Source organism: Rhinoraja longicauda, chromosome 5 (genome assembly GCF_053455715.1).
Source record: "Rhinoraja longicauda isolate Sanriku21f chromosome 5, sRhiLon1.1, whole genome shotgun sequence".
Classification (NCBI taxonomy): Eukaryota; Metazoa; Chordata; class Chondrichthyes; order Rajiformes; family Arhynchobatidae; genus Rhinoraja; species Rhinoraja longicauda.
The window spans coordinates 5694830-5711380 of NC_135957.1; the positions used below are offsets into that span (position 1 = coordinate 5694830).

Below are 16551 nucleotides of genomic sequence, written 5' to 3' on the forward strand. Positions count from 1 at the left end.
TCTTTTCAATATCATGCCAAGAGGGAGGAAGACCTCCGAATTTGGTAGAAGGTTTCGGCCTTATTTTATTTCAGCCATTCCCGATTTCGCCTCACATTTTTCCGGAAAACACATGCCTTGACACTTGCCCCGTCGCTTGCCCCACCCCGCCTCGCCGCGCCTCTTGCCTGGTTACGCCGCTCGCCCGGCGTTGCCAGTCCGGGCCAGGCCTCGCCGTTCATCGGGCCACTCCTCGCCGCTATGCTCACCGGGCCGGGCATTAACGCCTCGACATGGGCCTCGACTCACATCGCCGCTCGCCAGGCCTCGCCTCGCCCCGCCGGGCCTTGCATTAACGCCCGCCGGGCCTTGCCGCTTGCCTCACCTCGCCACTCGTCGGACCGCTACTCGCCGCTCGCCTCGTCACTCGCCAGGCCTCCCCTCGCCGCTTGCCAGGCCTCGCCGCTTGCCAGGCCTCACCGCTCGCCAGGACTCTCCACTCGCCAGGCCTCTCCGCTCGCGGTGCCTCACCTTGCTGCTCGCCAGGACTTGCCTCACCTTGCCGCTCGCTGGGCCTCGCCACACCGCTCACCGGGCCCCTACCTCGCCGGGCCTCGCCTAATTTGCTGTTGAAGACCACTGGAGCAAGAATGTCTTCAATGAAATTAGGTATGTGCAGTTTTAAATGAAACTCTTTCTTCATAACTTAGTCATACATTTTATGGCCATTGTTCTTTTATTCAATATCAAGAAAATTGGGATGTGTACGGAAAAAACAAAATAGAAAAAACAAAACAAAACAATTTTTTCTTTGTTGTAAAAAGTATTTCTGTTCAATAACCTTTCGATAAATACCAGAATATACGCATGATAGGCCTGACATTGTACGTAGTCCAAGAACTACAGACTGTTGGAAATAATAGTCGTTTTTCACACGTGAATGGAGCGCAACGCATATGCGCATTTAGCGTGCATACTTTTGTTTTGCAGAAAAGTTGCATTATGTGCAATATTATGAATTTGATGTAAAATTCTGAATTTTGGACATTAAAATTATGAATTTGTAAAATCAAATGTTGGGAGGTCTGTTCATGAACCATACTGTGACCACACCTCTCCATGTTGGAAGAATGGAAGATGCAGAAAGAGATTCCAGAAGCGGTTTATCGAAAGTACAAAGTGTGGAGATGAGTCACATCCTCTGTACAGGAGATCTCCGGATATGGGAGGAATTCAGGGACATCAAGAAGGACGCTGGGATCGACCTATTACTTCTGAATGGGTGGTGCCCTGTAATGCTCAACTCTTGAAGTTGTTCAAATGTCACATCAACGTTGAGATATGCTCCTCTGTAAAGTTGGTCAAGTACGTGCTCAAGTACACCTTGAAGGGGAGTGATCAAGCAGTTTTTGGAGTTAACAGGGATGACGAAATTGCACAGTATTTTGCTGGCAGATACATTGGTCCGTTGGAAGCAGTGGGATCAATCCTTGGATTTCCAACTCATGAGAGACGCCCCGCTGTCATTCGACTAAAGGTACATCTAACACAAGAACAAGTTGTCATCAGAGTCAATGCTAGTCGGCTGGAGAGAAATGAGGATATCACGAATTTAACTTTAACTGAATTCATGGAATTGTGTTCTCGAGATCAATTTGCAAGAACACTGTACTACGCTAATGTACCCCGATTTTACACATGGAACAATAAGAAATGGCAAAGGAGGAAGGTTGGGAAGATAGTGGAAGATCTTCCAGGTATTTTTGAAGCCAACGTTCTGGGACGAGTGTATACCGTTTCTCCAAATTGTGGTGACCTCTACTACTTGAGACTGCTTCTCCATCACGTAAAAGGGCCAGTATCCTTCGATTCATCGAGGACACATGACGGACATATTCTTCCTTCCTTCAAAGACGTCTGCATAGAAAGAGGTTTGTTGCAAACTGACAACCATTGGCAACAGACAATGGAAGATGCTGAGCAGACAAGACTCCCCGAAGCAATGAGAGATTTGTTTGTTTTGCTGACGACTGGTGAGATCAACACTTCTCGACAATTATGGGATCACTTCAAGAATTCAATGTCTGAAGATTACCTTCAAAGAGAACGGAGAACAATCGATGTTCCAAATATCATGATTGATGAGAGGCTTCTTAATCAGACTCTGTTGTATATTCAAGACAAGCTTGTGAATTACAAGACACTGGGATACATTCATGTGCCACTACCAAGACATAGAAAGATGAACCTTGATGGTGACAATCCAGAATTGCTGCGTGGATTGCAGTACAATAGACCTGAACAACAGTGAATTGTTGAAGAGAAGGAGCCTCTGCTGAATGCTGAGCAAAGAGCAGTGTATGACCATGTGTGCAGCTGCTTGGAAAGGAATGTTCCTTCAATGTTTTTCATTGATAAACCAGCAGGAATGGTCAAGACAATTCTCACCAATTTGATCCTCTCCAAAGATTGAGGTCAAGTTGTTATTGCGTTTGCTGTAGCATCCTCTGGTATAGCAGCTACATTGATGCCTGGTGAAAGAACTGCACATTCTCGATTCAAGATACCCATCAAAGTGACCGATAATACAATGTGCAACATTGAGAAGAACTCCAACATGGTTCGTTTGATCAGGAGTGTGAGACAGATTGTTTGGAATGAGTGCCCGATGATTAGGAGGGAGAGCTTTGAAGCGGTGGACAGAACACTCTTCGAGATCTATGCAAAAAGAACGATGAGCCTTTTGGCGGCATTCTTACCATTTGTTGTGGCGATTTTCGACAACTCCTTCCTGTTGTGAAAAGGGGAAATGATGCTGATGTTGAAAATTCCTGCATCAAGAAATCCTATTAACGTTCACATTGTTATATTTTGTTATTCACATTTTAAACTTTAATAAATCCCTTTTCCACTTGCTGTGCCCTTCAGCCGCCCATGCGCAGTAAGACCTCCATGTTCGACAACACAATGGAAACCCGACAGCCCCTAAGAATGGAGGGAGGGATAAGGGGGTTTGGAGTGGGTGACTGGGGGGTGGGAGGGGAAGGGGGAATGGATGGGGAAAAAGAGGGGTTGAGGGGATGGAGTGAGGATGGGGAGGGTGCTAGATTGTTTTATTAAGCCATTTATTTTAAAGAAAAAAGCACAATTTTCCCACGTCACAATGGCAACCCAATGAGTTGTGGGCCCAACGGGTCCACTTGGTCTAGTATTATATAAGGTTCTTCACTGTCCATCAAATTTAGTGTCATCAAACATAAATAAATAAATAGTTCTATAGGCATATAGATAAATAAACATTAAATCAAATAAAACCAGAAGCCTTGGTCCGCAATCTTCTGAGGACCAGATTTGAAGCATTCAAGTCTGGCTACGCAGATTCTTACAAGAAGTCCAGGTACGATCTCAATAATACCATCAAAGAGTTAAAAAGGACTTTCGCTCTGAGCTGTAGGACGAGATGGCTGGACTTTTACGCTCTCACTTTCAACTAGGTGAAACCAAGTTGCAGCTCATGGACAGTGAAGCATCACCCTTGGACAAGCAATGTATTCTACACACGCTTTGATAGAGAGAACCCTGATGTGCCTTCTCAGGCCCCCATAGCGACCTGCAGCTCCGTTGAGGCGAGCCAGGCCAACGTGTCATTGTCCAGGTCAATCAGACCTCGTTCACCATTCGGTGGCCAGTATTTGGGGCAACTGGTGACTATGTGCTCCACTTTCTGTGTTGGGTCCCGACACTCGCAGAAGGCACTGTCCACGAGACCCCACCTCTTCATCGCTACTCCATAGCGTCCGACGCCTGTCCTCAAGCAATTGCTCCTATCCACTGCTTTCGGGGCAGGTCCTGGCCGGGGACGTCCATGGGTTCACCGATGTAGCGGTGTAGCCTAGATGGTTCCGCTGACTTCCACTGGTTTCTCCTTCTCGTCTTGACCTAGGTGGCCTTGGAAGTGTCAACCGGTGTTGTACAGAACAGCTCGTGGGCTTGCATGGCAAAGGGGCGCCGTGACTTGAGGCGCACATGTCGTGGTGTCTCTGTGACGATCTGATGGAGAAGGTGGAAATCGCTAGTCTGTGCCTTTCGAGAAAGGGCCAGCGTGGCTGCTTCTCATCTGATGTTGGCCGTGGCGATGCCGGCAAGGACGGGCAGTTGGTTTACTGGGGTAGCTTGTAGGCATCCGGAGACAGTCCGTAGGGCGCTGTTGAGGGCAGCATCCTGCTTCTTAGCATAGCTACGGCACCAGACCGTGGCGCAGTACTCGGCGGCTGAGAACACCAGGGCCACTGTGGACATGCGCAGTGTCTTCATCGTGGCTCTCCATGTGGTGCCGGCTAGGCGGCGTATCAGTGCGGAACGGGCGCTTATCTTTACCTTGGCACCTTCCAGGTGTTGTTTGAATGACAGCGTTCTGTCGAGCTTCACTCCGAGGTACGTGGGGACGGGCTGGGACTGTAACCGGGCGTTATCCACCATGACGTTCATCTCGCGAGTCGCTTCCGTTGTTAAGATGGAACATTGAGGATGTTGTCTTACCCGTGCTGAGCTTAAGACGCCAGTTCCTCAAATATGAAGACAAGATGTTCATGTCTTTAGAGAGGCCCTCTTCGATTGCTTCCCAGGATGCCTTACTGAGTAGAATGGCCAGGTCGTCAGCATAACCATACTTCTTTGACTGGGTTGCAGGCAGGACATGGATGTAGATGTTGAGCAGCATTGGTGCCAGCACAGAGCCCTATGGGACACCGCCATTTCAACACAGCAGTGAGAAGCAAACTGTATTGCAACATGAATCAGCAAAATTAACCTGGAATAGCCTTCAGTCAAGGAACACGAGATCTTGGCCTCTGGGGGTAAAACAGTCGGGCTGAGGTTATAGCTGAGCTCATACAATGTCACAGATCTGAGAGGACAAATGATTTAGCCAGCGGGTTCGGCTTTTAAAGCAAACGTAGTCAGGAAAATCTGGTTGAATGTTTCTTTTAACAGAGCATAGTGCATAACTTTCTCTATGAAGTCATTTTTTACTCCTATCTCATTGTACCATACCTGGGTTCCCTTGTGCATTATATATTTGCCGATCACTGACATTTTATTATACGGGTGTGCACCTCGTTATGGAGATAATTGTGTTCCCAGACAAATCCCCACATTACAATTTTCTAAAATAAAAAGCTCTTTTCCCCATTAAATCTCATATTATACACCTTTTCAAAGGATCATTTTCTCACATATTAAGCCATTTTATTGGTGAGGACCATTGGACTTGCTCTTATTTAACAGCTGAGGCCAACAATGGATTTGGGATTGACAAGTCTTATGCAAAAGAAACAATGAACTTTGTCAATTTGTCATCACGTCGATTGTGTTAGCAGTCACATCTTCTCCAGTCCTAAGTCATGAACAAAAGTCTCACAGTACAACGCTGCCACCCTCTTCACCCAAGGCATTTTCTCTGCGCGCTGCCTTATGTGTAGGTAGCCTTGGCCAGCTCCATAAAGTAATCCCTCGGCCACTCTTTAATTTATTGCACCCCCTGAACATCTTTGATACCAGCATTCTCCTATAAACCACAATCTTTGAATCCCGTCCCTTTCCCCGATATCCCCAACTTCAAAAGCCTTTCCTAATCCACGAGCTTTGACAAGATTTATTGCTTCTTGTGCATTTTGTGTGTTCCAAGTTTCCGTAACAGAGGAAAAAAAAATTATATCAGATTTTAGGCAATTGTTCTTGCCAGATTACAAAGCCTATGTACATACAAACGAGTGTTTGAGTGAGGCGGAGAAGATTTGCTGGCTACCGCAAGCATCTCCTGCTAAATGAGAATTCATTTTGTGGCAATATCTGAATGGTTGAATTTAACTACACGTTGTCCTTGGTTGGCCTATGCTTCGATATATTGCTTTGCGACGTGTTACTAACTTGCGAACAATTTGGGTTTCAATACGGTGGCATAAGACTGAACGGCCACCTTCACTGTTGTAAGAAAACTGCATTAACATGATTGACTACATTAACTTGGCTGCTGTTCTGTATGTCAATTTGCTTGACAGGGCTTGAATTGGTTAACTTGGCTTTACTCATCTTAACGTACTTGACTGCATGGAGTTCATAAATTTGAGTGGACTCAATTGGTTTAACTAGTTTGACAAGGCTAATTTGATCTACTGTTTTGACTCCAATTTTTCTATGCCAATAGAACAAATTTATTTGACTTGGTGAACTTGCTTAAAAATATGTCAATTTGGTTCATTTAGTTGCCGGGTTTGAGTTGGCTAATCAGTTTGACAATTAATTGTCATAAATGAAAGGAGCAGAATTAGGCCAATCAGCCCATCACGTCTACTCCATCATTCAATCATGGCTGGTCTATCTCCCCCCCCTCCAAACCACATTCTCTTGCCTTCTCCTCACAACCCCTGACACCCGTACTAATAATTTAACCCATACTATTTGTTTGTTCAGTTAGCCTGAGACAGGGTTCATTCAGTGGAAGTTATTGATTGATTCAGGACACCTGCTTTATTGGATTAAATAACGTTAACACTTTCTACAACAGGTGTGGTTGTCTTACCTGTTGACCTATGCCTTTGATTGAAGGTAACTTTGTTGGCTATCCGATTAGTTGATGGTTGTGTCAAACTGAGTAAAATGCTGGTTGAGCGCAAATTGATTCAGCTATTGATGGTTGGCTGCTTGTGTTGAATATGGTTGCTCAGTTAGTTAATTCGTTTTATTTTTCCAATAACAGGTGGCTCGGGTAGTTGGGTTAACTGGATTGATTTGGTTGACTAAGTTTGTCATTGATTTGTTGATCCATTGGCTCCAATTGACAAGTTGTGTCGCTGACTGGAATGGGGTCGAGGATCGCGAGCTGCGACCGTTAACGGTCGTCTCGAGGGGGGAGGGGAGGGTGGCTGTTGCCCCCCACGCGCCCTCGCCAACCGCCCCCTCCACGCGCAAACCACCTGAACAACCGCCTCGCGCTCCCCCGCTAACACGCGTTCCCCCCAACCCGAGCACGCTCCCGCTACCCACCCCGCCCGCTAAACAACCGCCGCAAACCCGCTAAACAACGGCCCCCAACCCCAGCACGCTCCCGCTACCCACACCCCCCCAACCCGCTAAACAACCGCCGCAAACCCGCTAAACAACCGCCCCCAACCCGCTAACCAACCGCCCCCACTCACTAAACAACCACCCCAAACCGCTAACCACCAACCGCCCACCCGCTAAACAACCACCCCAACCCGCTAACCAATCGCCCCCCACTTGCTGACCAACCGACACTCCCAACCCGCTGACCAACCGCCCCAATTCGCTAACCAATCGCCCCCCAACCCGTTAACCAACCGACGCCCACCCGCTAAACAACCGCCCCCAACCCGCTGACCAACCCCTCAGACTCCGACGCCCCAATGACCAACCGCCCCCCCATTGACCAACCGCTCCCCCACTGGCTGGACAACCGACGCCCCCAACCCGCTGACCAACCGCCAACCGCTACCCGCCCGCTAAACAACCGCCCCCCCACTGACCAACCGACGCCCCCAACCCGCTAACCAACCAGCTGACCAACCGACCCGCACCCGATGCCCACACTAAACAACCACGCTCCTCCCACTGAACAACCAAGCTCCTCCCACGGAACAACCAAGCTCCTCCTCCTCCTCCCTCCCTCCCTCCCTCCCTCCCTCCCTCCCTTCAATGCTCTGCGCGTCCCCGCTAATCTCCAACCCCCTTCTCCCTCCCTCCGCCCAGCGCGCCACCCGGCGGGCGGGGCGGGGCGGGGCGGGGCCGGGACGAGCGGGAGCGCGCGCGGCAGAGCCCCGGCTTCTTTAACAGGAGGCGGAGAAGCAGCAGTGGCGGCCGCCTCAGCAGCAGCAGCAGGGTCGTGGTTGCTGCTGAAGTGAAATTAGTGAACCGGGGAGGGAAGAGGAAGAGGAAGAGAAAAGCGGCTGTTATATATATGTGTATATGTATTGTAAAGCAACTACACAGCTCTGAAGAGAAAGGGGAGAGAGAAGAGAAGAGCAAAGCGTCTGTTATATATATAATATATATATATATATATTTGTATATATATATTGCAAAAACAACCTCAGCTCTGAAGGGGAAGAGAGAAAGAAGGAGAAGGGAAAAGCGGCTGCTATATATATTCCATTCCTTCACTCCAGCGGCCTACATATATATATATATATATATATTGCAAAAACAACTACACAGCTCTGCATCTATTTACTCTGCAATCAAGGGTTTTTCCAACCGGGTCACGCCAATTGCGAAAGATATATATATATAATTTAAAATTTGCTGTAATCGTTCATCAGTCCGAGAGGATCAATCGCCATGTTCAGCTGGTTGGGGAGGAGTGATCGAGGCAAGAAGGATCCCGAGCTGTTTAAGACGGTGACGGACGGCCTGAAGAAGCTGTACAGGACCAAGCTGCTGCCCTTGGAGGAGCACTACCGCTTCCACGAGTTTCACTCGCCCTCGCTTGAGGATGCCGACTTCGACAACCAGCCCATGCTGCTGCTGGTGGGGCAGTACTCCACCGGCAAGACAACCTTCATCAGGTAACATTGAAACACGAGTCATTCGGCCCTTCCAGCCAGCACCGCCATTCAGTGTGATCATGGCTGATCATCCAAAATCAGCACCCAGTTCCTGCTTTAAATTTTTTAATTTTAAATTTCAATAGGTGCAGGAGGAGGCCATTCGGCCCCTCGAGCCAGCACCACCATTCAATGTGATCATGGCTGATCATTCCCAATCAGCACCCCGTTCCTGCCTTCTCCCCATACCCCCTGACTCCGCTATCCTTAAGAGCTCTATCTAGCTCTCTCTTGAATGCATTCAGAGAATTGGCCTCCACTGCCTTCTGAGGCAGAGAATTCCACAGATTCACAACTCTGACTGAAAAGGTTTTTCCTCATCTCAGTTCAAAATGGCCTACCCCTTATTCTTAAACTGTGGCCCCTTGTTCTGGACTCCCCCAACATTGGGAACATGTTTCCTGCCTCTAACGTGTCCAACCCCTTAATAATCTTATACGTTTCGATAAGATCCCTCTCATCCTTCTAAATTCCAGTTTATACAAGCCTAGTCGCTCCAGTCTTTCAACATATGATAGTCCCGCCATTCCGGGAATTAACCTAGTAAACCTACGCCCTCAATAGCAAGAATATCCTTCCTCAAATTTGGAGACCAAAACTGCACACAGTACTCCAGGTGCGGTCTCACTAGTCAAGTCAAGTCAAGTCAATTTTATTTGTATAGCACATTTAAAAACAACCCACGTTGACCAAAGTGCTGTACATCTGATTAGGTTCCAATGGGGAAAAAAAATGAAACATACAGTATCATATCATATATATGCAGCCGGAAACAGGCCTTTTCGACCCTCCAAGTCCGTGCCGCCCAGTGATCCCCATACATTAACACTATCCTACACCCACTAGGGACAATTTTTACATTTACCCAGCCAATTAACCTACATACCTGTACGTCTTTGGAGTATGGGAGGAAACCGAAGATCTCGGAGAAAACCCACGCAGGTCACGGGGAGAACGTACAAACTCCTTACAGCGCAGCACCCGTAGTCAGGATCGAACCCGAGTCTCCGGCGCTGCATTCGCTGTAAAGCAGCAACTCTACCGCTGCGCTACCGTGCCGCCCAGTAGCACGCAAACAGTTCACAGCGCCTCCTCAATGAGCCTCAAACGCTAGGGAGTAGAAATAGGACTTTCTCCCCACGTCCCTTGATTCCTTTAGCCCCAAGTCGAGCTAAATCTAACTCTCTCTTGAAAACATCCAGTGAATTGGCCTCCACTGCTTTCTGTGGCAGAAAATTCCACAAATTCACAACTCTGGGTGAAAAGGTTTTTCCTCATCTCAGTCCTAAATGGTAACACTGCAGCACACAGCGGGGAACCGGCCCATCGGCCCATCGCGTCCGTCCTCAGCCACATCTCTACACTTCCCTCTCCCGTTCGCAATCAATCTGAAGAAGGGTCCACACCCCTCGAAATATCACCCATTCCTTCTCTCCAGAGGCCTGGATACAGTGGACGTGGAGAGGATGTTTCCACTAGTGGGAGAGTCCAGGACCAGAGGTCACAGCCCCAGAATTAAAGGGTGTTCCTTTAGAAAGGAGATGAGGAGGAATTTCTTTAGTCAGTGGGTGGTGAATTGTGGAATTCATTGCCGCAGGTGGCTGTGGAGGCCAAGTCAGTGGATATTATTAAGGCATAGATCGATAGATAGCTTCTTGATTAGTAAGGGTGTCAAGGGTTATGGGGAGAAGGCAGGAGAATGGAGTTGAGGGGGAAATATAGATCAACAATGATTGAATGGTGGAGTGGACTTGATGAGCCGAATCACTTATGAACTTGTACTGCCAGTCTCACTGAGTTACTTCAGCATTTTGTGTCTATCTGTCAGGTTAAACTAATCTGCCTGCACAAAATCCATATAATAAATTCTAGAAGCAGAATTGGGCCATTTGCCCCTCTGCCTCCTGTGCTCAAAGGAATAAAGTCCTAGCCTGCCCAACCGTTCCCTATGGCTCAGGCCATCGAGTCCTGGCAACATCCTGCAATGATGCCAGAAATTTGTGGCACAGGAGGATTCCACGACCAAGAAAGATTTTCCTTCCCCCATTCCTCATCCCTGTGTCTCCACTTCCCTGACCAATTCTTTTTCCAAGCTTGTGATGCAGACAAGTAGCTTGAGTGCTCCTTTGGATAAAGTGGTGAGGGTTGGGTTTCTGCCTTTTTGACAATGTCTTGAAAGTTTTCAGGATGTTAGTGGATCAGGAGGGCTTGAGTTCTGTGGTGAGGCTAGATAGGCTTGGTCTTTTTTCCCTGGAGTGTAGAGGCTGAGATTTATAAAATCGCGAGGGGCATTGACAAGGTGAATAGTCACAGCCTTTTTTCCAAGGTAGGGGAGTCTAAACTGGAGAGCATAGGTTTAATGGAGTCACAGACGACCACAGATGCTGGAATCTTGTCCAAAACAGATAGTGCCAGAGGAACTCGGTGAAACCTATCCAATCTTTCTTTATAACAAATTCTTTAGCATGTGCAACATCCATGTAAATCTCGCAGTAAAAAAATTGTAGAAATGTAGAGTTGGTGACTATGGAAGATAATCTGGAGTCTCTGGTGCTCTTTGCAGAGCAATACAGCTGGTCGCATTCCTCTGCACCTTTTCCCAAATTCCTCCTAAACTATTTACTTCCGGATGGTTATCCCTGGATCTTTTGCTGATCACATGTGTCCTGTATCCTTGATCCATTTCTAATTGGTTTCAATTTGCCTTATTTAAAAAAAATCCCAATGTTAAACTCTTTAAAAAAATTTTTTTTAAATCCCATTGGCATCCTGACGAATGAAGGTGAATTCCTTCTCTACCTTCTCTAGTCAGCCCATGTAACTAAATAACATTATCCTTGAATCATTCTGAAAATCAGGGTCGTCAAGGTATGATGTTCTGGACTTGATAATGTGATGTACTCTAATTGGGGAAAGTGTTTTATAAAACACGTTTTATAAAGATTCAACATAATCTTGATTTTGCACCTCGTGCTTTGATATTTAGAAACAAACATTGATCCTTAAAGGGCCTGTCCCACTTAGGTGATTTTTCAGGCAACTGCCAGCGACTGTCAAAGTCGCAGCAGATCGCCAAAATTTTCTTTTACCCCACGACAATGACCACGACAATGCCGAGTCAGGTCGATACAAGTCACTTTTTTTGTGAAACTAGCACCTGGCTAAGAGATTACACCATCTTCGGAAAATCGCAAAATTCACACGCTTATCAATGCTTCTCTGGCGTCCTAATTTTCGCTGAAATCACTGACGTCTGTAATTACTTGAGAGTTTTGAAATATGACATCTTGCCCGGGTTACTTGAAAACCAAGCTTCACGGTAACAAGGCATGAACTGGATTGACTTCCAGTTTACTAATTGCAGTATTAAGAAATTTAATTTTAAACGTGGTTAAATGGATTTTTGTGGGATTCTATGAAAATGTACAGGAGATACATATCTGGTTTCTGAGTTGCATATCTGGGTTGGGAGTCTACTTTAAAAGTAATCGCTGATGGCCATCAATATCGCGAAATTCCCACGCTTACCTGACCGTCAAACTGTCGCCTCCAATCTACCTGTCAAATGTCCTGACGGTAAATAAATTGGTTAAACACAAGTATTTTATGGTCTCTTCAAATGACTTTACTTAATTTAATATTACGTGCTTCTAAATGCATCTGCGACAACCTAGCAAACCTGGGGACAGCATGCGACAGCGCCCGCAATAAGCAACGATACCTGGCGACAAGCCAGCTGTCGCCGAGAAATTTCAATCCGGTTAATTTATCAGCAACGCGCCAAGATCCACTACGATTCTTTGAAGACTCCTCACGATCATGCCCACGACACCCCGACGAACTGTCGGCGACAGTTTAGTCGCCGGCAGTCGCCTTAAAATCGCCTAAGTGGGACAGGCCCTTTAGCAACTGTGTTCTCAACATAGTTTGCCATTTCAAAGGTCAATTTATTTTACCAGCAGTGTTGCTGAATCTCCCTGTGGGATTGTTTTGTTTAGTCCAGGTTGTCTCTTTTCAAACAAAGTATATTACCTTGCTTTTCTCAGCATTGAATTTCATCTACCATGTCATCCAACTCTCACACTATTGCATCCACCATGTGATTTGGTAACTATATCTGTGTACAGTTGTGGCCTGTTTAATATTTTATACAGTTTCATCATGCCTAGCTGCTCTTTACTCTTGCCCTCATTGACTTCTTTAGAATTGCTTTGCCCAGGTTATGTGCTTTTGACTTGCCCCCTGGCCTAAATAAGCAGGCATTTAACCTTACCAGCACTTATTTTACCACAGATAAATGGACCTATAGACCATTCCTTTGAGGGAGGGGTAGGGGGGCTCTTTCAGCTTCTTTGAACTTGCGATCATTTCGTCTGAGTATTTTCCCCTTGAATTTATCTCTGCTGTTCCTTGATTGCTCTCACATGGAGAATTTCACCTTCACAGCACTCCCTGTGTATAGATTTTCCCAAATTATTTTTGCTTTACAGCTACTTTACATTTATGACTGCAAGTCTCTGCTCGGGGTACCTCTGCCTTATCTTTTTTCTTTGGAGAAAATACTTTGGCCTGTTTCCTCATTTGTGTGGCTATTTGATGGTTGCAGTAACATGCTCAATATTTTTGCTAAAGTGCATAATTTCTGTGATGAAGTAAACTTTGCAATGTATTCACAACCGATTTAACATAATCATTTGGAACACAAATGTAAACGAGTGACATTTTGCTGCTCGCATGTAATCTTTTGTGCTGATTTTTGTGTCTGCCTGTTCTCCAAATTAAAATGCATTCCCTTTTGGATGGATAGCAAGATTCACCAGTGCCATACCTGGGTTCAGGGGCTTAAATTGTAAGGCTCATTGGTAAAGTTGGCTTTTATTCCCTTGATTATAGGGATTCATTTACTTTAAACGCCTCTTAAATTTGAGGGGGGGGGGGGGGGGGGAGAATATGTCCTCTTGGAAGAATCCAGGGATAGTGTTACCAATTTAGAAAAAAGATTTGGCCATCACTTTCTTTTAGCTTTGGGACATGGAAAATGGGGACACCTTCTCTTGCTTCAAAAGCCACCATGTTGAAAATAGAACACCCTGGTGTTATTTCTGGGGGTATTGAAAACAGTAAATTGAGTTGAGGTACGATCTGCCATTCACCAATTAAATGGCAAACACTTCTCAGTTGTATTCCCTGCTCCTGACTTTGCAACTCTTTTTGTTAGAAAGTGAATTGTTCTTTAGTAAGCTTTAAGAATTATGGTTAACAGACTTTTGTTACCGTTGTGCAGGAAGGAACTGCAGCTGCTGATTTGCACTGAAGGTAGACACGAAATGCTGGAGTAACTCAGGCAGCATCCCTGGAGAAAAGGAATTTCTTCTCTCCAGAGATACTGCCTGTCCCGCTGAGTTACTCCAGCATTTTGCCTATCTTTTGTTCCCATTGTACATCTATCAAATGACTGCTTGGTTGCTGCAAATTCTTACTTTTCGCTGATTCTGTTTCAGATACCTTCTGGAACAAGACTTTCCAGGAATGCGAATCGGGCCAGAACCCACGACTGACTGCTTCATTGCGGTAATGAATGGGGATGTGGAAGGTGTCATTCCAGGAAATGCTCTGGTGGTGGATCCAAAAAAGCCATTCCGGAAGCTTAATGCCTTTGGCAATGCCTATTTGAACAGGTTTGTCTCAATCATTGAGAGTTGATTTTAATATTGGGGGATTATAATGTGTAGGGCAAGTCAATAGGAGACGATGTGGCTGGCAAGTAAATAGGAGAGGATGAGTAAAAAGACAATTTTGATAGCTGACTACTTCTGTCTTTGGTAGTTAAGTTCAATGGTAAATGTAAGAATGGATAACATTCAACCAGTACTTAATAATACAGTTTTCTAAATTCAATCCATTACAACAAAAACATCAATAAATCAAGATTAACATTCCGGCTCCAGAAATTACACTGATTACAGTATTGATATTAAAGTCGGTCTTGGTGTTTGTAGGCAGAGTATTCCAGTTAAACTATACATATTTTGCTGGTCGACACAAAATGCTGGAGTAACTCAGCGGGACAGGCAGCATCTCTGGAGAGAAGAAATGGGTGACATTTCAGGTAGAGACCCTTCTTCGACCCGAAACGTTACCCATTCCTTCTCTCCAGCGATGCTGCCTGTCCCGCTGTTACTCCAGCATTTTGTGTCTACCTTCGATTTAAACCAGCATCTGCAGTTCTTTCCTATACATCTTTTGCTTCACATCATGGGCACACAACCTATATTCCTTAAGTACTGTAATTCCTTTATTTTGCTGTGTTTTTTTCAGTTTGTACTTCCAATCTTTAGGACGTGAATGTTTGTACTTCCAATCTTTAGGACGTGAATGATTCGTTTTTTATCTCCATTTATGAGCAAACTTGTCACCTTGTTTAAAAGATATTATGGCAGAGTAGGTTTCAAAACATTTTTAATCTGCCTGTAGATAAGGTTTTAAATCCAATCAGTTTCCAGAAACTGGTTGTTCATTGAACTTTGTCCTTAACCTGAAGTTATAATTGTTTTTAAATGTTATCAACTGGAATTAAACTGGTCTAGTCTGAAAATGTGGGGATCTTGGGATCAAACATATCCAGCTAATAACCTTTATGTACAGAAGTGTCCATGCATTATAGATGTAGTTCGAAGGACATTAAAAATTTAGTTGGGCTTTTAAATGTGTTTGAATAAGAGCAAAGAAATTAAATTGGAGGAGTAGCAGTAATTGAGTGATTTTTTGGAATGGGTTCAAGTAATATAACGCATATTGATTTTTGAGCTGGGCAATCAAAAAATCTTTAGTTCACTGTGGTTTGATCAGTAACAACAATGAGGCAGCATATTTTCTTGAACTGACTTGTTTCTTTTTGCCCTGTTTTGGAGTCAGTCATATACCATGGTGGTGACATGCCCTTCTGCCTAACTTGTCCATGCCGACTAAGAAGCCTCAACTAAGCTTGTTCCATTTGCCTGTGTTTGGTTCATTCCCTCTAACCTTTTCTATACATGTTGAGTGTCTTTTACATGGTATTGTACCTCCCTCAACTACTTTCAATGGCTGGCTCATTCCATATACCGAACACCCTCTGTTTGGAAATAGTTGCCCCAAGGGTTTATATTATACCTATTACCTTGATTTCCATTCCCTGCGAAAAAGGCTGTGTGCGTTCACCTTGTCTATTCATCCTGTGCATTTGTACACTTCTATAAGATCTTCCCTCAGTACCTGCAGTCCAAGGAATAAAGCCCTAACCTGCCTAACCACTCCCCCCCCTCTCCCTCAGAGCCTCAAATGCTGGTAACATCCTCATAAATCTTCTCTGCACTCTTCCAGCATAATGGCATATTTTCAGTTGCAGGGTGACCAACACTATCACAATACTCCAAATGCATTCTACCAACATCTTGTTCAACTGCAACATAGCATCCTAACTTGTACTCAATTTCTTTACTGATAAAGGCCAGCATGCCAAAACACAACTTTGCCATCCTATTAACCTGTGACACAACTTTCAGGGATCTATGTACATATACTCCCAGATCTCTCTGCTCTTCAACACTCCCTTGGCCCCGACCATTCACTATGAAAACCCTGCCCTAGTTTGACTTCCGAAAAAGTAACACCTCACACTTGCTTGAATTAAATACTGCAGGCATTCCTTGGCCCACTTTGCCTGTTGATTAAGATCCCTATGTAATTATTGATAACCAACTTCATTGTCTATGATACCACCAAGTTTAATTTAATTTGCAAACTTATTAATCATGCCTTGTACATTCTTATCTAAATTGTTGATACAGGTGACAAACAGCAATGATGTGCCTTGTGGATCGGGCCCAGCACTCATCATTAAGGCACAACGTTAGTCACAGGCCTCCAGTCTGGCAAATAATCTTTTATCCACCCCCCTCTGCTTTCAGCA

General features: G+C 45.3%; 1 protein-coding gene across 1 annotated transcript in view; it reads left to right on the forward strand.

Moving 5' to 3' along the window:
• Window positions 1-7811: 7811 nt before the first annotated feature.
• Window positions 7812-16551, forward strand: part of LOC144593362 (EH domain-containing protein 3) — a 55832-nt gene continuing 47092 nt past the window's right edge. Inside the window, exons 1-2 of the mRNA XM_078398811.1 lie at window positions 7812-8561; window positions 14102-14278. Of these exons, the coding sequence (XP_078254937.1) occupies window positions 8335-8561; window positions 14102-14278 (404 nt within the window). The 5' untranslated portion in view covers window positions 7812-8334. The remainder of the gene's footprint in view (window positions 8562-14101; window positions 14279-16551) is intronic.